A 24,292-nucleotide genomic window follows, 5' to 3' on the forward strand; every position below is an offset into this window, starting at 1 on the left:
AAAATAAATAAAAAATGTCGAAAGAAACAAGAAAAAAGACAAGAATTTTCATAGGTGATAAAAAAAATTTTTCTGTCTTCCAAAATTGTAAATAATTCAAATCGATTCTAAATAATTTGAAAGAAATATCCCGAGTTCTTTCAAGAGTCAAATCAATGATGTAAAAAATCGTCAGCCAAATCAGGACCAAGTTGAGTTCGTATGGAATGCCATGTACCCATTATTATATATGATATATTCAGTAAAATGAAATCGAATAAGAACGACGGAATTTTTGAAATTTATTTCATACCCGCACTCAGATTGTAAAAAAAATCGAGAGGTTGACGAAAATTGTGGACCAGTTTGATGGCCACCTTTCGTAAAACAATATGACCCATATATAATAACCACGGCGTTTAACCCGAGTCGAGTAAATTCAGAAGAAACTTGGTGATTCCATTTCGTTTTTATTTTTACACTTGCCTCGTCTTTTTTCGTGACCATTTTTCTTTTCCTACCATCTCAAATGGTGCCGTGACCATAATCGTTGAATACGATTCGTATCTACTTTTATCTCTTCGTACAGTTTGTAGGAATAAAACCGAACAACCGTCTGATATTTGTCCGAAGAACGATGAGCAAGCAAATACTTGGCAAGATTTTCTTTCGAGACGAGACTTCGGTGGCAAATTGATTATTTTTTTCACCGAATCTGAAAAAAAAAAACGGCAACGCCATCGTATTTTACAATTTACAACCTTGTGCAATTAATACGCGATATGTTTGTAGGCATCCGACTTTACTGTCATGCGTAACGCAATCTATTCAACTGAATGTGAAATTAGGAACAGAATCAGAGCCTCGCGACGATGAGGGAGAAGGCGAGAATTAATCAAGTCGAACTCGTCAAAGCAATTATCCATCTTACGTCAAAGCGGCAGGCTTCGGTACACATCCGCCAGTTGAACTTCCTCTCTGCACACTATTCGCTCTTTGTATCCATTCTCCTACGTATACGAGCATCGGTTCACACTTGACTGCCAAACCCGGCCTTGCAGGCTGTCCTACCTTAATCGGCAAAGTGCCGTCACGAGTTCAGGGTTGTCAAAGGATGCGGAACGAATTAATTCAACGCCTTGTATGACGACGATGTCGATGAGGAAAAGAAAGAGTTTGCGTGTTTGCAGTCTGATACAGAGTTCCATATCGGTCTGGATTCTCGGACTGCCGATTTCTTCGTTGACTCGGTTAGGTTGGCAATGCTGAATCAGATCGCAGCGCTACCGCGGGCCGGTCGCGAAACGGCCTCACAGTCAGTCCTTGTGAACATAACGTAACCCGTGATCTTCACATTTTATATTTTTAGGTTAGATTCTACGGTCATGAGTCATGTTACGTTGACAAAGATCGAGTCGAATTCTGTATTTTTCGATTAGAATCAACCGCCGTGGGTTATGTTATGTTTGCAAAAACTCATCAGAATTTTGCATCTTTGGATTGCATTCTACAGTCATGGATTACGTTTACAAAGATTTGGCTTCTTTTATTGAGGCACGATGGCGGTAGCATTGCGGGGTGATTCAGTATTGCCAACGTAACCGACTTGCCGAAAAATTAACCATCCCAGAATCAGTGTGGCCGTTTGTACAATAAATGGCGACGGTATTTAGATCACAGAATAATTTTTTTTTTTTTTCTTTGTTCAAGATACTAGAAAGTGATATAATAAAAATTGTGTGTATCGTTACAAAAACGATTTAAATATTGTTGGAATTACAGAAAAGTGACTACTTAGTTTGATCATAGTTACCAATACTGCGTTTCCTGGTGACTCCAAAATTGAATCCGTTTTTTTAGTTAACGAGGTTTTTTTGATTCGAACAAGGTTTTGCCGTCAATTTATTGATGCAGTAATATCTAATTATCTTCTTCGACTGCGGCACAATGAGTTTTGGATCTGATCTATTCGCAAACGTTCAGCTTCCCAAAGTCCCTCAAACTTTACAATCAACGTTTTCCGGTTGAAACTAATCAACGAAAGTTATTATTTTATTTATTTTTTTTTTTACTCTGTCCAGAGAGAAAGAATCTTGCACCGTTTTCAGCGCATATCTGCAACCGCCTTAAAGACACAGCCGATAAATTTTATTCTGAACATAAAACTCTATCCGTTTATAAATTTCCGTAGAAATTCAATCCACGAGTTGTATTATTGAGGTTATAAAGTTGAAGAAGAAAATTCAAAAACGCTGCGAGTGTAAATTTGGACAGAAAAAAAATTCCGTTGACAATTAAGTATGTGGCGGAAAAAAATCGTTTTTCTCCGTTAGTTTTTTTTTTTCTACTCTCTATCTCAGCTACCGGCACTCGCCATCTTTTTTGATTCTCCTCTTCATTCGTTGAATTCGAGAGAAATGAGAATCGTACAAGTATTTACGGAAGCATCATTGATTCAGTATTATAAAACTAATTTACACAAAATACGATTCCAAGTTTAGATTTCTTTTTTTGTTTTTTTTTTGCAACAAATTCATATCACGGATTACGTTGGATAACATAGTTATACACGCCGTTCAATAATTATTACCGTACGGTTTGAGACATATGAAGTGGCGTCAGCATAAAATCGAACGTAGCTTCCTTCAAGTTTGCACCGCGAAGATTCGCCTCGTTGAGATCGGATCCAGAGAAGTCACAAAACTGGAAATATATAATCGGTAGGAGAAATTTTTATTCTTTCTTTTCACGAAGATCTCAAAAAGCTTCAATTCTTATTCGCGAATCGGAAAATGTCTGCATCAATAATTACCTGACAAGTTTACGATGGAGAACTGTGTTCAAATTCTTGGATGAAAATGTGCTTAAAGTTCTTTTTTTTTTTTTACTTTTTTACTTTTTTGGGGGGACAGGGGGGAGGGGGACGTGTCGTAACACGTGGTTTTTATTTCGAAACTCTTTTGCAGCCGTTTGTAACGCTGACCTTCGATTGTGATCCATTAATCGGAAAATCTTCACGTAATTAATGGCTTGACGAGTTTACGATGGAGAATCGTGTTTAGATTCTTACATATAAGAGTGTGCCCGAAGTTTACCTCAAGATCAGCGCCAGCGAGAACCGCAGCTCTGAGATCGCAGTTCCTTAGTTTCGCGTTCTTGAGGGTTGCGACCCGAAGATTGATGCCTGCCATGTTGCTGCCCTCGAGATTAGCGCCCTTCAAGTTCGCCCCCTCAAGGTTCGCCCGAAGACCAGTCGGATCCTCGAAATTACAACCCTTGAGACACGCCGCCTCGAGATTGACGCAAAGCATTCGAACCATCAGGAGCTGAGCGCCTTCCATGTTGCTGCCCGAAAGATCCGCACGCTCCAGATTACAGCCGGAAAAATTCGTCCCGCACAAGCGACAGCCGTGCAGATTCGCGTACTGCAACGCAAATGGCAATTAGACAAAAAAGGAAATGAGTTCGTTGGAAGCTTTTCTGTTTTTTTTTTTTTTTGTCTTTGCACAAAGAGGAATTTCTTACAGTTAACCAGGTTACTGTATTTTACAAATACAAACTATAATATTTTCATTTTTACCATGTCCAACGCTTTTTGCATCAATCATTGTATCATTTTCGAATCTTATGCGACAGACGAACGCACATTTTGGACCGTCTTCGATTCTGCGCTATTCAAAGAACGTCAAAAAAATAACGTTCGGATGGTTTTACATATGCCAGTAATTGACGAAAGAACGTGATAAAAACACGAAAACGAGTTTATAATCGAATTATACACGTCGCGTGATAGATTCAAAGTTGAATTCTCCGGTTACTGAAAATTATTTATTTTCTTGTTGGTACGGAGTTTACACGTAAGTCACTTTTTTTCTAATGTCCCACGACGCAAATCACGGGCTGTTGAACTCTCGGTGCGTAACACCGCACGAATTAAGCAGCCGTGATGGTTGATAGGGGGGAATAAAAAGAGAGATTAATTACTTGAGACGAAATTAAATTTAGTTCTTTAGCTGCTTTTTTTTCAACCCACTTCTTCCGCGTATTACTTTCTTCTTATCGCACCGTGAAGTCTATCGTGTAAGATATTTTATTACTGTTTTAAAAAGTGCTCCGAGTATGTTGAAATAGAAAACTGAAAACAAGTAAAAAATTTTGATTTTTAATAATTAATTGATTAATAGAAACGAACCCAAAGCTTCGAACAATAAAATCCAGATTTCTTCTTCGACTGTTCGATGAATCATAGAATACAGTATATCAATATTGTTTAAAAAAAAAAAAAAACTTTGTTCCAAACGATTTATGAGAAACTAATGTAAGAATGAAATAAACTCCTTCATTAAAATTGAACAAATTTCATACGCGTCATTTTCGCAACGGTATAAATAGCGAGCTATTTTTGGATTAATATCAGTCTGAAATACACCGAAAAACACGATAAACTTTCGAAATCTTGAATATGCAGACGAGCCTAAGATTTTAACCAATACTTGGACCGATTTTCACTGAATTTTATTGTTACAAATCATTATCAGGTGTATTACTTAAATTTTTTTGCGAAAAAAAACTGTACAAGCCGACATCTATACCAGAATCAAAAGCTCTACTTTGCACAAAAAAGAGATACATATAAAAAAAAAAAAAAGTAGCCGAGAAGCACGTTTCAATTGTATCATACTTTTGAGCAAAAACACGCCGGATCTCCTCTTCAATTGTGAACAATTGGGTAACGTACTTCACGTGGAACCGTTTAACCTGGTCAGGGGTTACGAAATTCAAGGTCAATTATGCCGACATAATTTCAAAGTTGAACAGTTTAAACCAGCTCAAAGGGCTCGAGCATCCCGTTGGGCGCATTATCCCTTGAGATAACGCAGGTCTGGGTCCCTGAATAATTACGTGTTCCCGCGGGATAAGTGCGCTATAGATGACGGTCTCTCTCTAGTTTGGTCTTAATCGACTAAAACGGATTGGGCGAAACTCCAAATCACCCGGCCATCTGTATAAAGTGCAAGGATTAGGATCGTAATGGATTTACAAGGCGACTTGGATGCAGCGTAGACGCGACTTATTCTGATATTCGCACGCCGTTGTAGAGAAATACAACATAATAATCGCCCCGCAAATCGAGTTTCAATCGACAAATCTTAATTGTGTCTATAACTGGAAAGTCAGTTAATCGTTTGCTATTATTTTATTTTATTTTTCTTTCTCATGCTTTAGACAAATTAGATCGAATACAAAATTTTTTTAGCACGGCCGAAGGGTTCTTCTCAAACATTGAATATTCCCGAATATTAACTTATAAACGACGGTGTGAAAAAAGTGAAAGTTCGTGCTTTCATCCAAAAAAAAAAAACTATTTTTATCAATCTGCTGTGATCAATTTATTCAAATTGATCGGGGAAAATTGTAATATTTTTGACTGGAAAACTTGGGAAACTTCGCGATGTAGATTTTAGTGGCCACCCTATGTAAGCATCATTTGAAAAGTTGGAAAATATGTGCAGGCCGACAATTGTGAACACGGTTAAAAATAATTCAAAAATTTTAGGGTTGAATTTTATCGATGAAATCGGTTTATACTTTTCTATTCAATTTTCAGCTACCGACTAATTGAACTCTGTGACTTTAAACCTGCAATTACGATTTTTAACCGACTCACGCGATCGGCACAAGCTAATTAATTCGCATCACTTTTAGTATCGTTCGATATCAGCATTTGAATTTTCATTTCTCCGTACAGCTGTAATCGAATCCTAGACGATTTCATTAATTTTTTTTCACACCTCCTTTCGCAGAAGCGGATCGTAATCAAATCTGCAAATCACACACAGACGCGCTTGTGCCCTTGCAATTTGCCGAGCAATTTCACCGATTACCACTTCGTTACAGGCCTCTAACTCTACCAACACTAGACGAAATCTCTGCACCTTAGATCAGCTTAAAACGTGAAGCTAGAAGCTCGGTGACGAGGGTTTATGCATGAAAATAATTAATCATCGCTTTCGCGCGACTCAATTTGCGAAGACGACGACGATGACGCGTTCGTTCAATGCATGTACGTATACTCACCTATATTTCACTTCAAAGGGTGCAGCGAAACGGATGACATACGGGCCAAAGACTAATAGCTCTTTGAACAACGCTTTCTATAACTTTGGTATACGGTTGAATATATCTTGCACGTGTACGATGGATTTTATATGCATGTATATAACAACGATACTTGAGCAATTGATACAGAAACTCCCTAAAGTGACTCTTTTACACGAGACGAGTACTTGGAAATTTTTTTTTATTCTTCTGTAATTTAATTCGTCAACCATGGTTCCCTTTTTTTTTTTTTTTTTTTGTTCTTTGGGAGGAAAGGTAAGCCGAATCCTCAAATTCAAATCTAAATTTATGTTCACTACACAGAGAGCAAGACGATTGTTTAAATTTACTTGAATATTGTTTTTGAGATATTAAACATATTTTCAAATTTTAAACGACATTTATTCTGTTGTATCAATGTGAACTTTACATTGTCGGTACAAAGAAGAAGGTGTGAAAAAGAAAACGTAGGTATCAAAGTTTTTTTTTATACGTAGCTATAGAAGAATTGCGAAGAAAAAAATTACGGCGAACGCGAATAAGATCCCAGAAGTTTTAGACTTGATCGAAGTTCAGATCTTAATGTACACTTGGATATTTTTTATACCTTTATACGATGTACCGAGAGATTTTTAGAGGATCTGTTCGTAGCGCGAGATGTTCAATTTGCTCAATTTTTATTGGTTGATATACACGCTCTCGCAGCCTGAAGCAAACTTTCAGTGAAAATAATAAAATCCCTAGAATCGATTTGTCGACAAGTGACAGTTGACCATAAACTCTCGCCTATCAAGAATGCCTGCGTCACAGCGCAAACGCGATCCACTGCGCATCTGTCACCTTGCCTACGATGCTAGTAACATTTTTACGAAGTTTGCTGAGCGTATAAACGCGGTGTGATTATACATGGTATGTCTAGAACTCTTACGACACGCCCCTTTCTTCGAGATCAAAGCCTTCAAGTAATTTTGCACCGAAGACTGCAGTCTAAATAAATCCCTATACTGTTAGGGAATTATTTTTTCTACAGTTTGACGGTTACGTATTGTGCAATATACGAAGGTTATTCGTGGTGTGAATCGAAATTGGATTGCACGAATCCCGTAACGTTGTCGCTACAACTCAGAAGGTACTTAAAAGACCCGCTCATCTTTTCCGCGCGCAGATTCAACGTGAAAAAAATTAATCACCACTGATCTAGGGTATTTTGGCGTCATTGGTACCGAATTCACTCAAGTCCAGCGCCAGCGTGAGTGATAAGGTAAGTGTACCGGTTATCGATTCTGTCCCAATTATTGACCTTTTTTAATTATGTCCGTTTAATCTTTTGTTCTAAAATTACCAAAAAATAAACTTGTAGTGTTTAACCCTCTGGCAATTATTGATTTTAGTCAGGGAGAAATTTACAATTTGTGCCATCAATTTATAATTTTTGAAAATAAAATGGTCAATAACTGATACACGTAGCTCAAACTTTTTTCGTGAAAGAAGCTGCACTCCTAGGCAGGCGAGGTATGCTCACACCATGCTGCAAAAGTCGTTCACGACATTTGGCCAGAAAATCTCTCGGTACATAGATGCAAAAATTCGAGACGAATGAAAATTTCTAGATCATGATCGAAGGCGGAAATTCATTGTAATTATTATATTGTATGAATTTCTGACCTTGAAGTTGATGTTGCGAAGATCAAGCCGCGAGAGATCAGTACCAGCTAAATTTACACCTTGGAAACGAAGCTCGTGAGGAGCGGATGTGGATAATATCGCCCTGAGGACATCGCGGCGCGTTAATGGGGCCGTTTCTTTTTCGTCCGGACTGTATTTCGCTATCATAGGCTCCAAGATTTCGAAAGCACCTTCTATACCGTAAAATCGCGCCTCTGCCAGAACCCCTGTTAAACAGATGGATCAGATGAAATTGAATCGGAGAGATGGAAAAAGTTAGTTTTTCGTTTTTAAAGGGGTTGGTTAGTCAAGAATCGATCATTTTTTGCATATTTCTTTACGAGATAGTCGCACGTTGAAAACTACAAATTCAAATATTCGTATGGCCACGAAGATTTTTTTTTAAAACTGCCGCAATTCTAAGATTCAAAATTAGAACAAATAAATTTTCCAACCCGTTAGAACCAATCCCGTTAGAAAAATCCAAGAAATCGATAACAATTTTACTTCCTAACCAGTCATCTAAAATTTTCAGTATCGCATGATGAAGAAATTATCTAACTAAATGCAACAAAAAAAATAAATAAAAATTAATGCCTGTTGCAAAAATAATCTCTTCTTGGAAAATAGATCATTATATTTTTACAGTAAGCAAACCAGCCTACCAATCAATTAGAAATGATGAAATTGAATAAATTCATGAGAGTCTACTAAACTTGGCTTTTATGGCATATAACAACGAGCAATTTAATCAAGTACCGCAATAAATTTTTTTTCCAGACTGCATAACTGCAATAATAACGTCGTCAATAATCACTCGAAATTTGGAATGATCCAAGCTCCCGCAGAGATGAAACAGCAGGAGTAGATTGTCTGAGTATGTGTCACGATAACGTCGTTCAGTATCATGGTAAATCGAATACGGGTCTTCGATTCTACCTCATCATATCAAGTATAAATTCTAAGTCTAGACTGTCTAGGCCTTGGCTGGCCCGTCTATTCAAAGGACCGTGCGATACCGACAGTCGCTTAAGTTTGAGGAGGTTTAAAGGTCAATCTATGTCATAATTGGAAATTGCAATGAAATAATGTTATCGTACATTACATGCAGCCGTATCCCTAGAAATATTTTTACACGGGTAATATTACGAATCATGCAAAGACTTTATTCTCTTATCACTTCGGAGGAAAAAAAAAAAAACCAAAAATTGAAAAATATGTACAAAATGATACGGAAACGATTCAGTTGGCTAATAAGGCAACCTGTTCAAAAATCGGAATGAAATGATGGACATTATTGCGGTGACAAGAATGCTACCTATTAATCGATTTTTATAAAAAATTCTCAAGATTTGAATGATTGACTGTCGAGATATGAGTTGTCGAAATTCTTCTTGAAAGAGGAAAACCGGAAATGAAATATTAATTGCTAACTCGGCTCGGAATATTAAGACTTTTAAGAATTTTCACAAACAAGGGAAAGCGACCAGAGAAAAATATACCTAGTAAAAAAAAAATACAAAAATCCATCTCTTCGATTCCGAATGGTAGGAAATGATCGAAAACTGTTTCTCTCTATGATGAAAAGCATTTTTCACGTTCGTTAATTTCATATCCATACATACACTAGTGCGGGTAAGCAATATGGCACCGGAAATATCAATCAACCGATCATTACCGGTGGAATAACAAAAATATCGAGGCACGTAAAATGTCGTGCAGGGGTGTTGACATTTTTTTTTCCTTTTCCATTAAGTTCATACAGCGGGAAAGATCCTAATCGTTTTCACCCATTAATTTTTCGCAGACTACGATCGTTTGTCCTTACCTGCCGGGTTTATGTTTTTTTCGAGTATTAATTCACCATGCCTTAGATAATTCAATAGCGGTTCAAAGTACGTTGGACTTCTATCGATCATAAATGCTCCGTTTTGATCTTGGGCACTTGGTTGTATTCGCCATCCGGTGTCATCATCGCCTTGGGAGAACATTCTGCGTTAAAAAAATATAATTCATCTTAAAAAATGTGGGTATATGTATCATCTGAGTATCAAGTTCACCGACAAATGTAAGCCTGCAGCCTTCGATATTGAATTTGGTACATTAAATATTCATTCACCTAGCCAACATGCTCATAGGCTCCTTGTTGGTCAACGTGCTCCTTGTCGTGACGAAATATTTCCCGCCAACGTTCAAAGTCAGCCATTCCGAACTCGTATTATTCGATGAACTTCGCTCCTTGTTAGACTTTTTCGTAATAAAATCTTCACCACTTGATACGTACAAAACATCGTCATCCCTGGTCGGTATGGATAAAAAATTTATTAACAATCGAAATCTCTGTATTTCAATTTACATCTTTGGAATTTTTTCTCTGCGATTCGAATCAAATAAAGTAACGTTTCGTACAGCTTACCTGATGAGCTTCAAATCGTCAATTTCTCCGCCGTGCGGTGTGAACAGCCTTTTAGCGGATATTTCAAACTTCAAACTAGCTGCACATAGAAGCTCGTCGATAGAGTGCGTCACCATAAATACCTACAAACAATAAATCACACGAAACTATGTAATATTATCAATCGGTAAATTCAAATCAAACCAGATTAGGCGCGAAGCGAGTTGCGCCTGAACACTACGTTAGTCAAATATCAGTGATAACGCCGCTTTAAAGATGCACGTAAATCATCATACTCTCGAACAACTTCACGTTAATCATAGATTGGATTTATACTTGATGGAAACAATAAAATAACTACTTGCATGATCAAACAGAGTACTTTACCTTGCCGTTGACATCCGTCCCGTTGATAAAAAGAACGACCCTCTTCATGGCTGACAATTTGGATTGACTGGCATGCGGTCGAGTGTACTTTCTGGTTTCTGGTTTAAACTGAATAACGAGTTAACACGGAATTATACTTGTGTGATATTTATTCACTCGTCGGAACAGAACCCTGCATTGGCGTTCAACGTGGAGCCATATTTGACCAGCAGTCATCCCAGCCCGTAAGGTGGCAGGTGCATGACAAGCCACGCCACCTCCCAACGTTCGTTTCGACGATGAATAGAACGGATGCACGCCTCACTGCATCCGGTTTTTGTCCTCCCCGTTGATGTCAATTCAAGATTCACCGCGATTGCGAAAGATGATATTTCAAAATAAAGAACGTTAAATCCATTGCAACGAAGTTTCAATTTGAATTCTATGACGTCATTTGTTCCACAGAAAAAAAATGGCGGTCAAAACTGCGTGACTAGGGCGTGTAGAGTCCTTTTATTTTTCGCTCATGAAGTGCACGATGGGTGCACGACTGCATAGCAAATTCTGTACTATACGCATCTAATCTTCCGCAATTGACTGGGTATCAATTTTCAAATACAAAATCACCGAAGAGGAAATTCAAAAGCTTCGCGCCATAAATAGAGCAGAGCTTATTTGAAACTTGGGTGAATAAATCTGGCGGGGGTGGTTTTATTTATTTAATAACATAAGCTATCGTATACGTACAAAATTCTAGCAAAATCACATTGTTAGAGAATCTCAGGAACGATGAATTTTTTTAAACTTTGGGTTTATACAGACATTTTGTAATCGAGATCAGCGCAATTTTAAAAAATTTCATAAAGTTGAAAAATGAGTCGAACAAATTTCCAAAATACACCTATTATATCTCAACTTATTACCCTCCAATTTTCCATCGAAATTCGTAGATAACATTTCATATTTATCGCAATTTTCCGTATTCTCGTCAACCGTACCGTGAGACAGAAAATTAACTTGTATTTGTGTTTCATTATATTACGAAAACACTCAGGCTTACATCGACATAATTATCTGATACTTCAAAACGTGCAACAACAAAAGTTAAAGGTCGCACAAGCAATTAGAAAACATTCCACGTTCAACAAAATATAATATAAAAACAAATTGGCAAAGACAACAACTCGACAAATAAGTCTCAGATAGTAATGGTGGACTACCTAGCGGATGATTTCAGAACTACTTAAAAAAAACTAATCATTGAAAGAAAAGCCATTGACTGATTCGTACTACACGTTACGTAGAATAAGACACGTATTTACCACGGTTACTCAATGAGTAGTTGAAACATACGCACAGATGCGAAGCAAAAGGCGTGTGGGTGTCAAGAAGTTCAAAAAGTTACCGCCAGATCGATCTGCCTTCGCGCTACGAGCGAATTCGCCAAATGTGTGGATAATTTGACAGTGTGAAAGAGGGACGATATATCGGCGTCCGCGTTGCGTGGATTTTTTTTCCGAATTAACAAGTGGTTAAAATTTGAAAAAAAATTCATCGGCGGTTTGAGTTATCGATAAATTAAATTTCGCGCCAGACGTTTTTCCGTCTAAATTGTCGAGTCGAAGTCTGGCAGACGTGTTGTACACACGACAAAGATGGCGGTTGTCTGCTGACGTTTCTATCATTGGAAACGAGTGCCGATTAATCAACGACACGGCTCAAATGAGCGAGATAAAACATCTGGATATTTAATTAGCCCACTGGAATAACGGTAACAAAGAAAATTGTACAAACGAAAAAACGTCAAGATGATGAACATGTGGAAAATGCGTGAGCTTATGGATAAAGCGTGAGTAGATTAAATTGTACCGATCCTTCGTTTTCACCGTGCGGATTCAACATAACCTGATATTCCACCTATTCATTTTCCTTTTTTTTCTCCCCGCACCTTTTTTTACTCCAATTTTATCACACATTTTCCTCTCACTTATTCGCACCTCTCGTACTTTCGCCCTACCTGTACTTGAAACTCTATTAAAATCTGACAATTTATCACTACCGAAACACTTTTACTGTTGCTACTACATATTGAACGAGAAAAACAAAACACCTGCTATCCTACAATTACAATGATAACACAATATTCATGAAATGCGAAAAATCGAGGATTCTGCTAAATCGTGAATCGCAGATTCCTATCTTACTTGAATAAAATATATGACAATTCGATCAACCTTAATTACGATAATCCCCTCTAAATTTTCACTACAATTCAATCACCATCGACTCTTCTGCAGCGATGCAAACTTTTCATTTATTCAGAGTTCTACAGATGTTTAGAATTAGGACGATAGTCAAGTGACGGTTACTTAATCGTTGCGCACTGTCATGCTTCCTCATCCGCGAGTCAGACTCAAGGTCACTGTGTGCATCCACCGGCACATATTGTGCCTATGCATACATACGTACGTAACTTTGTTGTACGGTTGTATATATCAGCAAGAGACAACGTGAGGCAAGGCAGCTTACGTAATGTTGAGTAAATACTGATAACTTTATTGTTATGTCGTCCGTACGAGCTTATGGATATAGATTAATTTATCAAGCATGGCCTGAAAAAACAGTAAAAAGAGACAATCTGCACTTTACCTGCGGTCATAACTAAATTAGTTTAATTCCCGATGAAAAGATATTTAATTATTGTTGTTCATCCATTTGGCATCTACTTAGTCACAAATTTTAACTACAAACCTAAACAATGCTAAAACTGTCAACCTTCTTTATTCCGTGAGGCTGGTAATGGAAAAGCTGCATCTTTAGTCATGAAAATAAGAAAAATGATTTTGTGACTGTCACGCAACTCTGTTGCAACATATTCGATGTGACAAATGTCCGTGTCACGGATTAGAGACTAATTAACAGTTATCGTTAAAATTAATTTAGTTCCACTCACCGGCATTGAAAGATAATAAATTTCGCACTGATATGATATAGATTTACGAATGGCAATGGCACGAAAATGAAGGATAAAGTGAAAGTTGTTCCATTACGTAAATGAACTGTATTTGGTAGTATTTCATAATGTGACGATAATCACTGTAGGGATTGAAATTGTTGTATAATGAATCAACAGGTGTTCAATATCAATAATAGATATAAAACGATTTTCAAAATTTTCAAGACTTATGGAAGCTGCTAAAATTAATTCTACTTCTTTCACAACAAGAGGAGTAACACATTTTTCATTCCTTGAATACTTTCGAACATTGGGTAAATGTAAAATAAAATTTATTTACACTGACCAATTTCTCAACACGATGAAATAAAAAAAACCCTGGGAACTCTGATTTCTTTTCGTCATGTTTTGTTAAAGATTGTATTTAGTCAGGCATGAAAAAAGCCAGTTTCTATTCATAATAGGTTTGAAAAAATGAGAAAAAGTATCGGTTTGTCCCAATCTTCGGTCTCAATGTTTCATAATTAAATGGCTCAACCAGTGCAAGAAGCTAATGAATGCTTGAGGCAATTTACAAAGACAGAGTAGATAAGTGGATTCAGTTTTCTTTTCTATCCGAATCCTCAATTACCACAAATCGATTCTGTTCACTTAACTTCAAACAGTGGTATTTTATCTTCAGGACAAATGTTGTGATGAACTATACAGATACCGAAGCCAAAGTAAGAGAAGCCACAAATGATGACGCCTGGGGTCCGACAGGTAAGTCAAATTAACTGAAAAAGTAGAGAATGCTAAACGACGTAGCGTATATTGTTTTTACGTAAAGTCTAAATCTTCATTTTAAACATCTCTTAAAATCGGCAGAATTACATTGTGTGTAGAAGCATTTATCATTAATTATTACCGTAAAGACTTGAAACACTATTGTAAAATTTTATCGTCACCATTCTTAATGTCCGTTAATTTCAGAATGAGAAGTCAAAACAAACTTTGGAAATTTATATCAAATATACTGAACTTGATAGAATTTTAATCTTTAATAGACCGGCATTTTTCCCTTGAAATACAGTATTTTTCAGAGGTATAATTTATATATATATATATATAGTCATTACGTCCGGTGGAGTTTCCGAGTTATTCGCTGGCTCCCAAAGGAGCCAGGCCGGTCTTTGAAGTCTAAAGACAAGATAGCATTCTAGCCTTGGCAATAGCTCAAAAACGTTGCTAAAATCTTAAACAAACAAGAGATACCGATCTTGACTCTACAGATATTCAAATGCAATGGCTACAAGTTCGACTCTTACATGTGATAACCAGTATTTTTTCTAAGAGCGATAACGCGAGTGATTCGCGATCTATTATCACATTGATGAATTTCAGGTGCCATGATGCAGGAATTAGCACAAGCCACTTTCACATACGAACAATTTCCAGAGGTAATGTCTATGCTCTGGAAACGAATGTTGCAAGAAAATAAACGCAATTGGAGACGAACGTATAAGGTAATACTCAATTCCGATGTACAAAATTCAACATCGTAATGCGGATAGGAATCATGGAAACTTCGATATCTTTATCTGGATATTTTTCCACTTCTCCACTGAGAATGTTTTCTCAACTGTTTTATTGTTGATAAAATTGTATGTATGAATTTACAGTCGTTGCTGTTGTTGAATTACTTGGTTCGCAACGGCTCCGAACGCGTTGTAACATCATCTCGGGAGCATATCTACGACCTAAGATCGTTGGAGAATTACACGTACATAGACGAGTTTGGCAAAGACCAGGGTATAAACATTCGGCATAAAGTTAGAGAGCTGATAGACTTTATTCAAGACGACGACAAGCTAAGAGACGAGAGAAAGAAAGCCAAGAAAAACAAAGACAAGTACATCGGCATGTCCAGCGAAGCGATGGGCATGAGATTTGGTGCTGGCGACAGATGGAACGACAGTCCAAAGTGGAACAAACCTGCCATAGATGGGTACAACGATTGGGACAGAGAAAGTAAAGGGAAAGGTTTCGAGGACGGAAATAACAGGTGCGAATCGATCGATGTCAAGTTTCAAATGCTCACTATTATAATCGCTTTGATTAGTTTGCAAGTAAGAAAAATCTTCCAATTATTTACGAATCATCCAATTTTTTTGCTGCGCAGCGATGACGGAGAGAGAGAAGACTCGGACAACGACACACCTTCGAGTCCGAGGCGAAGCGGCAGAGAGTACAGAGACACGACAGAGACCATTGACAGAATTGCTAAAAGTTCCCAGCCTTCCACGCCGTCAGGGAATCAGTCCCCGGCTAAAACGCCGCGAGTTTTCAAAAAGGTTGACCTGGGAGCGGCAGCCCACTTTGGAAAGGACCAGTCCAATGTTAGTATTCCATCTCAAGGATGTACCAAACGTACGGTCCCATCAAAAAGCTGTGACAACAGAAATATGATGTAACGAAGGTTTGAAAGCACGGCTGAAGTTGATCGAATTGAATCTGTTTAAAATAATATTTTCTTAACACGGCAAAAGTTTGAAAAACCATAGATATCAGATGCATTGGCACAATTATTGACGATTTGAAAGAGATCCCAGTATTGAATCATTTCTGCATTGAAAAAATCGTATCGTTTTATCTATATCAACGAACTAGGGCTCATTTGTGCATAAATAAAATGTTATGCTAACGAAACACTTGTTTCAATTAAATGCAACTTGATTAACTTCACTTGCAATCATATTCATGTCTGGATAGCTCTTTGACTAAACTGTACGTTTGGTATATTTTTCAGCGAGTTGTTTGCCCGAATATTTTACCGACGATTGATATTTTTTCAATTTAATTACAGAACAGCACACCAGTAAAACAGAGTAACCTAATGTCGTCGCCGGTGAAAGAACAGAAAAATAAAAACGACATCTTGAACGATATATTCGACTCGCAGAGTGATGTCGTTAGTCCCAATAACGAAGACGACGACTTCAATCCTAGAGGGAATAATCACACGGCGGGACAGCCGCAGAGCGCAAATACGGATTTTGGCGATTTCGCCAGCGCGTTTGGCGGCTCAGCGACAAAATTGTCAAACGACGAAGGCACTGATGAGTTCGCCGATTTTACATCAGCTTTTGATGCCGGTGTAAATATTTCCAGTTCTAACAATCAACAACCTCAGATTTCGCTACTTGGTGCTACGATACCAAACATCGGTAATCCGATGACTGGAAATTCGAGCTCTCCCTTATCATCGTCGCAAAATATCACCTCCCCTGCCTTTGGTACCTCAATGATACAGAATTCAGCGATAGGAAATAATCTATACAACTCTCTACCGCCTCAAGGACTCGTGAATCAAACGCAGTCTTTAGTCAACAGCAATAATAATCCAGGTAAAAGTCTCAAGTTTAGTCTAAAGTTTTACGATATCAATTTCTTATACCCCCATTTATGTACCAATAAACAAAAAAAAAAAAAAAGAACCAATCTTAAGTCTCTGAATCTGAACTCTCAAAATAGCCATCGTGTCAATTAATTTTTGTAATTTAATTCTTGTGCAGCGTCTTCGAACACGGATCTCCTAGCAGATTTGGGTGGATTTAGTTCGCTACCAACAATACCGCCAATGGGAACAAACATGAACAATGCGAATCTATTCGGTAGCGCAAATTCGACGCCGATTAATCCACTTGATTTCAATTCAGGTATGATTATAAGGATTTTTTTCGTATGCCACAGTATCTGATTTATGAAAGGTTGAAAGTTAGAGTGAAACTTCGCTCCTCATTCCACTGTTTTCCCTGTTAATTTGAAATGACAATATTCATTAATCTTCAATCGCATCAAGGTGTTGTGAAAAAGAGGTTTTAGATTGTTCTCATGCATGCATTATGCGCGGTGTTTAATGTGATCGATTTATCGGTTTATTACTCGCCACATTTTACTTGGAGAAGTAATGCCCCCAAGTTAGACTTTCCTTGCAGCTTCAAGACCGGAAGGAATCAACTTGAAGCATGCGGCAAATCGACTTTTGGAAACGCTGCAGAGAATTGAAGAGATTAAAAGTGACAAGGAGTTGGATGAAATAAAACATAAAATCAACGAATACACTGATTTTTTCCCAGGATTATACACGCCGCAGAAATACATCGGCATCGATACCCACGGTATCGATGTGGACGTAATTTCGTACGGCAGAATCTTAGAGAACGTGATAGAAAAATTCGATCACAATTGGCCGTTGGTAAAAAATAAACTAGACAAATCGGTGAAAAATTTATTTGTCGTCGAGGGTTGTACGAGTCTTTTGTTGAACGAATCGTTGTCCGCATTGAGCGAGGCGTTGAAAGAAACTGAGAACAAAGAAAAAGCACGAATAATATCGGTAATTCTAGAATCTCTGATTAAAAGCGACGCGCTTTATTCAGCGATAGTGAATGTTTCAAAAATACATGATAAAACTGAATTGGAAAAACTGGAAATCGACGAAGGTTGGAAAAATATTGTTCAAATTTTAATCTCCCTGCCGAATAGAGTTGCTAATAAATTGAACGGAAAGTTGCCCGACGTTTTCAGTTCCGAAACATACGCGAATATTGTTTACTTTCACTTTCTGAGATCTGTGAAATTTATCAACGAAGGCTTCAGCAAGTTTGACATCAAACCGGACTTTGAATATCTTTCCATTTTACTGAGCAAATCCGCGTTGATATTGAACAGAGCCAGTCTTACCGAATTGACGCGTATCTTTGCCGAATGGTGCATCGAAAATTGTAACGACGCAAGGTGTTTCGTTGAAAAAGTTTTGCACGGTTTAAACAGCCAGAGCATAGAGCCAATTGCGGTAGCGTTTCTAATGCAAAGCGTATCCGCATCTGGGATTTGTAACGTATTTGGAAATTTGATATCAAATTCAAACTGGAAATATATATTGACGAACAAAATTCCACTGTTGTCATATTACGACGATGAATATTTACCAAAAAACTTGATATCGTATCTGTCGCACTGCAACGAGTCGGATCGATCCTTAATAAAGCTGCTGACTCAACTTCTAAAATCCTGGAGCAACAGAAGTATCCTGAATCACATCACGTTCGAACAACACATTTTTATTACAAAGCTGATGATATTGTCCTTAAAAGAATTGCATGATCGACTAACACCTGCCGACAGAAACACGATACTGAGTTTAATGTTCTCTGGCACTCAAGCGCACCTGGAAATGGTTCAACCAAAGCTGAGAGCCATCGGTATGATTACCGCTGAGATTTTTACAGAAATTTTAAACAAATCCATGTCTGGGGCGGAGCTAAAATTTGAGTACGACGAAATGGGCGAGGATGTGGTAGAAATGACAAAGGAATTGAGGCAGATCAAAATTCATTATAATCCGAGGAAACAAGCAAGAGACGACGCTGAGTTGGTAGTTGAAAATTTAGAGTTTTACGAAATTGGAGATAAAATGTTGTATCAACTTGGCGTCAAGTGCAAAATATTGCGAGATTTGACGGTGAAAAATATCAATGAAAACACAAGTCCTCGCCCTGTTGAAGAGCCACAAGATACCGGACACGGAAACTCAGCGAAAGATGATATTCGGCCAAACTTGATCCCGGAAGATGAAGAAGATCTTGACAGCGACGATGATTTGACACCGTACGACATGTCAAACGATACAAAAATATCCCAGAGCAAAAGACCCGCCTATTTGCGCGATCTTCGTGATAATCTAACCGATCCACAGACGAACAGTGATCCGGACGTATTTTCTGGTAACATGGAAATTTGCGAGGAATTGATATTGTCTCAACTTCCAAACGATGATGTTTCCTTCGGTATTGAACTGTTGGAGATACTCGTTACGCTGGGTGAAAAGAGTTACGTTGAAGACTTTGAAAGTTTAAAATTCAATTCCTGCACAGCAATTGTAACTGTATTTCCAAAAGAATCAGCCGAGTATTTGTGCAAACAATTTCACGCAGAAGTTGGAACGTATTCCGTAATGCAAAGGCTACTTTTTCTCGAAGTTTTGCAAGATGCTGCAAAAAAATTGGCAAACTGTAAATTGGAAGACGATGAATCTGCGTCTTTGACACCAAAGACCCGTTCAGAGATGGAAAAAAAGAAGGCAACGCCGATATCGTTGATGGTAGAAACGGATAAGACTAAAAAATACGAAACGCTGTTCGCCGACGACTTTGAAATAAGTGATATCAACGAAGCGAACAGGGTCGATTGGGAGGACATAGTCAACAAGAGAATCCAATCTAATACAAGGCGACTGACGCATGGAACCAAACTTCCTAAAACTGCGGTCAACAAATTCGCCAATGTAGCGTCATCCTTTTTTTATCCATTGTTATACGGCTTCGGTCGCAAAGGAGCTCTGATGTGCGGCACTCCAAAAGTATACGAAGATCAGGATTGCATTCTGCTAGTAAACTTTCTTAAAACACTTTCGGTATTAATGGTCTCTGCGAATAATTGCTACCTGGCACCAAAAATGGGCAAGGAAATATTGGATCTGTCATGGACGCTGAGATATCACTACGAAGGAAAAGTTAGAATGGCTGTTATACAAAACATCGCTTCTGTCGTCATTTCGACACCGACGCATTTCCTTACTACCGAATTATTCGAGCAAATATTTGACGCCAGAAACTGGCTCGCTGACATTTCGCAGAACACTTTCAGAGGCGATCCAAACGCTAGTTGCAGGAGTCTGGGTATTAACGTTCTATCTCTGATCGACTCAGTCATTGGCTCCAGTCTCAATAAACTCTAAGATTTAAAAACTTTACGATTGTGAGATTTAGAGACTTATTGCGACATTTTTATATGATTTCGATATATTTTTACACATTAGTTTTTACCTTGAAATCCTCAATTATTTCCTCCATATTTCTGGTATATGTATATCATTAAATAATAAAATCTTGTCTTTGTAAGAAAAGTGTATAGAAATAGGTAAAAGTTATCAAATTTTCGTTCGCCAAAATTCATTAACCATGCTTTTTTAAACCTGTTGTAAATATAGATTTAATTTTTTTCTTTGTTCCTATCAAAATCGAATAAATAAACGTTTTGCAAAATCCGACAACTACCTTTCTGAAACTTTTCACATTTACATTACAACGAAAATATAGGTAATATGTTTTAGTAATTCATTAACGAAAGGTCATTACAGAGGCGAATCATTGAAAAACGATATTCTTCACATATTATATTTTTTGTCAAAGGTCCGATGAGCATGACTGGAAGTACGACTCTTCTGACGCCAATGTCTACAAGTGCAAAAGGCCAACCGACGACTGGTGTCAACACAACGCCAGTTGGATCAACGTGGGCCGGCGCTGGGCTGAATATTGATTTGGACAACATAATGGGCAGCAAAACGAAACAATCCGGGCCAGCACCGACGATGAATCAACTAGCGAGCAATAGTCCGCAACATCAACCGAAAGGCATAGGTAAATGCGATTGTTATATCGTTTACTTGAAACTTGCCGACAGTCCGAAGTCAATGGCGCGGGAGTTTACCGTTTATAATATACTTGATAACGCGTTTTTTTCTTTTCTTTGAAAAGAGGAATTTGTTTCAGCAGCAGTGCCGAACATGGGTATGATTTCGCCAACGATCAATCCGCAACAGCAACAGCAACAACAACAGACTAACATTGGATTTTTCCCCGCATTTCAATGAAGCATTTAGTTCGATCCGAACATAACTGAACGACTCTTCTTCCAACAAGAAATATTAAATTAACCGAGCAATTTAATCGGTAAAGGCTTGCTGTACTGAAAAATTCCACCGATTATCCAAGTTCTAAGATAATCGCGATTTTTTAATTCAGTTAAGAAATTAACAAATTGGTGGTAACAACTTTTTCAAAACATGGTGCGTCGCGATCAATAAGTTTTTATCGTAATCGGAGAATTGAATGAATAACAAAATTTAAAAAAAAAAAAAAAAACAATTTTCAATCAAGAATTGGAAATACGGCGCTGAAAGTGTTGAGAACAAGGAAAAAAAAAAAAAACTTGTTTTTATTGCTACTGTGTGCGATATATTTTTTTTTTTTTTGTATACTAGAAATTTATGTACATAAATATCTGCGCGTATGAATGATTAATGAAGAATGCCAAAGGCCTTCGGTTACATGCTATAGCAGGTCTATATATTTAGATAGGTGAAAGAAATTTGTACGAAAAATCCGTGAACATGAACAATACTGCGTTGGGTAGAATGAATGATTGAGAAAAAGGAAAAAAGAAAAAAAGAAAAAAAAAAACAAAAAACAACAATTCATAAAAAATTAATTACGATAAGGATGATCGCAAAAAAATTGTAAATCACTTTAGTTTGACGAAACGATTATTGCAATGGCAGCTGTTTAAGATACTCTTCAATATTGTGATGCTATATGTATATGCTTTGAAAATATCAACTATACTATTCAGGGAAACTATCGATACAGAATAAAATTTAATCGCGCTCTCGCATATGCAGCTTTCAAGGTGTTAGTAGACAAAACCGAAATGACGTTACTACTCCTCGCAGGATATAATTTTCAGAAACAACTAGAGTGAAATCTAATGAAATATTGCATTTACCTCAACTGAATTCGAAGTTTTCAAATTAGCATTTTTTAGCTGATTCGTGTACAAAATTTAACGTGTACATGCGCATAATTGAACAACAAAAAAAAGTAACGTGTATACAATACAGGGTGCCTCGAAAAAAAAAAAGAAAAAAAAAACAAGAAAAAAAATATGTTTCTTTTTTGTTGAAAATTATCTTTCAACGTTACCATGATATTATTATTAAGTGTTCGATTTATGAAAACTGTGCAAACAGATTATCGCAGGATATTCCAATTGATTACGAAAACGGTTTATCGAATAAACTGAATTGCACAGCTTGGCATACTTTGATCTTGATCTCTGAAGCGGTCGTGAAGTTGCAATTTACTGGTCGCTAAAGAGATTTCAAATCAGCAATAGCAATAAAGATTTATCATTGAAACGACATTAGACATAGACGATACGTCACGGTATGTATGAAAATACCAACACAGTTAAATTGTCGTTTTGCTGAATTCACTTTCAACATGTAGCGTAAGATGTATATAATGCTGCAAGACCTGTCGTATCGTAATAAATAGCGAGTAACAGGTACGAGTATAAAAAAAAATAGGTTTTTCCGATCAGCGATGAATACGTGCTTCCATGGCACAAACCTAATTTTTTTTTTTTTTTTTTTCTGCCATTAATATTGCATGTGATTACAAACCGTACACGTGGATTGGACAGATAACGGTGAAAATGTAAGAACAATATTATAATATACATATTCTATAAAAATGCGAGAATGGTATACGTAATGAATGAATAAGATAAATATATGATAAACGATATAGACTTTCGTCAAGTTAGCACAAAACCGTAGCGCAATAGTGTATAAATTGCAGCAAATTTAAATTGGACATATTTGTTGAACGAAATATCATTTATATACTTATATACATAAAAAGAAAGCAAAGGTAAAGTGTATGATATACCAAATCTTGTTTGATGCAATTAATGGGCCCACCGTTGTTTATCGGTGACCATGAAAATTGCATATATCGCGTACCCGAAGCTGTGAAATGTTTGATGACTACCGTTATACGAAAATTTATTTCATTATTCTATTACAAAATAAAAAAAACATGCATCATGGAAGAAAAACAAAAAATAAAAATAAAAAATGAAGGAGCTATTCCTTTACAATAATTAAATGACGAAATGCATATCTTACAGATTAAAAGTGATTCGAATCGATCTTTGTTTTAAATGAAGAGAATAAAATAAATAATGATTAATAGTTAGATCGTTAAGAACATGAAAAATAAATAAATAAAATGAATAAGAATAGCCTTATTTTCAAACAGGAAGCTAACATGTTAGATATAGTTTATGGACTTTGCATGGACTAAGATTAAAAAAAAAAAAAAAAAATTATGATCTTTGTTCGCATAAATTTCCCACAGATAGTTAGAGCCCTTGGATAAACGGTCCTGATGTAAAGTCCACGAGTTAGCAATATATCACAATCCTAGGATAATTTTACTCATATTTTAAACCCTTGTATTTCATAATTGTATATGTAAAACTTTTTAATTCACTTTCTTTCTAATCTACTTTCCTAAATTCATGTCAAGCAGGATTAATTAGTTTAATAAGAGAACCCCCCCTCTGTTTGATTGAAAATATTATTTAGTTCAAATTCGTGAACGATACGACATACACACGTTTAGAAAATATGTACCGAAGAAAAAAAATTTCCGCCTCGATTATACATTTTTTGTTTTAAATTTACGCGCAACATAGTTTTGCGGTTGTAACATTTTTCCGTTATCTTTTTTTTTTCTCATCACACCTGTCTTACATTGAGACTGAACTGCCCTATATTATTTTTTCCAATTTATGTATGTACCTGTACCTACCTACCAATGTATAATATCTTCTCATCTACATCACATGCATTTATTAATATACAGGGCGAAATAAATATATAAAAAAAAAAAATTAAATAAAAACCCGTACAGTCAGCCTACGGATATAAGGACACGATACCTGTCTCAGGTTACTATTGTTATAGTTAATGAACATGTTGCAATAATGATATATGATAATGCATGGTGAAAATGAACCAGGTATATAAAAGATAAAATGTATAAATCATTTATAGGTTTTCACAATTAAAAGCAGACTGTTAAATTCAATTTGATAAAAGCGATTACTTTTAGTGCGATCAAAGCTGAGGCTTTGACGATTAAGTGTTGTTTTAATAA

At 36.8% G+C, this 24,292-nt stretch overlaps 2 protein-coding genes across 5 annotated transcripts; one reads left to right on the top strand and one right to left on the bottom strand.

The window, feature by feature from the left end:
• Positions 1-2,110: 2,110 nt before the first annotated feature.
• LOC124179242 (BTB/POZ domain-containing protein KCTD9) lies at positions 2,111-12,877 on the bottom strand. 2 transcript variants are annotated; one of them, XM_046563465.1, is made up of 8 exons: positions 12,785-12,877; positions 10,526-10,633; positions 10,160-10,281; positions 9,863-10,042; positions 9,572-9,735; positions 7,744-7,970; positions 3,075-3,404; positions 2,111-2,682 (listed from the first exon to the last, which is right to left on the bottom strand). In XM_046563465.1, exons 1-8 carry the CDS (start codon positions 12,785-12,787, stop codon positions 2,566-2,568), a joined length of 1,251 nt encoding a protein of 416 aa, XP_046419421.1. In that variant the 5' UTR covers positions 12,788-12,877; the 3' UTR covers positions 2,111-2,565. The 2 variants fall into 2 exon arrangements, with proteins under 2 accessions (XP_046419421.1, XP_046419423.1); XM_046563467.1 differs by lacking the exon at positions 12,785-12,877 and having other exon boundaries at positions 10,526-11,790.
• LOC124179240 (clathrin interactor 1) lies at positions 11,900-24,038 on the top strand. 3 transcript variants are annotated; one of them, XM_046563463.1, is made up of 9 exons: positions 11,927-12,353; positions 14,143-14,222; positions 14,844-14,965; positions 15,122-15,504; positions 15,622-15,838; positions 16,306-16,846; positions 17,015-17,158; positions 20,696-20,926; positions 21,062-24,038. In XM_046563463.1, exons 1-9 carry the CDS (start codon positions 12,313-12,315, stop codon positions 21,157-21,159), a joined length of 1,857 nt encoding a protein of 618 aa, XP_046419419.1. In that variant the 5' UTR covers positions 11,927-12,312; the 3' UTR covers positions 21,160-24,038. The 3 variants fall into 3 exon arrangements, with proteins under 3 accessions (XP_046419417.1, XP_046419419.1, XP_046419418.1); XM_046563462.1 differs by having other exon boundaries at positions 11,928-12,353; positions 21,044-24,038; XM_046563461.1 differs by lacking the exons at positions 20,696-20,926; positions 21,062-24,038 and adding an exon at positions 17,438-20,553 and having other exon boundaries at positions 11,900-12,353.
• The last annotated feature ends 254 nt before the right edge of the window (positions 24,039-24,292 follow it).

Source organism: Neodiprion fabricii, chromosome 3 (assembly GCF_021155785.1).
Source record: "Neodiprion fabricii isolate iyNeoFabr1 chromosome 3, iyNeoFabr1.1, whole genome shotgun sequence".
Lineage (NCBI taxonomy): Eukaryota > Metazoa > Arthropoda > Insecta > Hymenoptera > Diprionidae > Neodiprion > Neodiprion fabricii.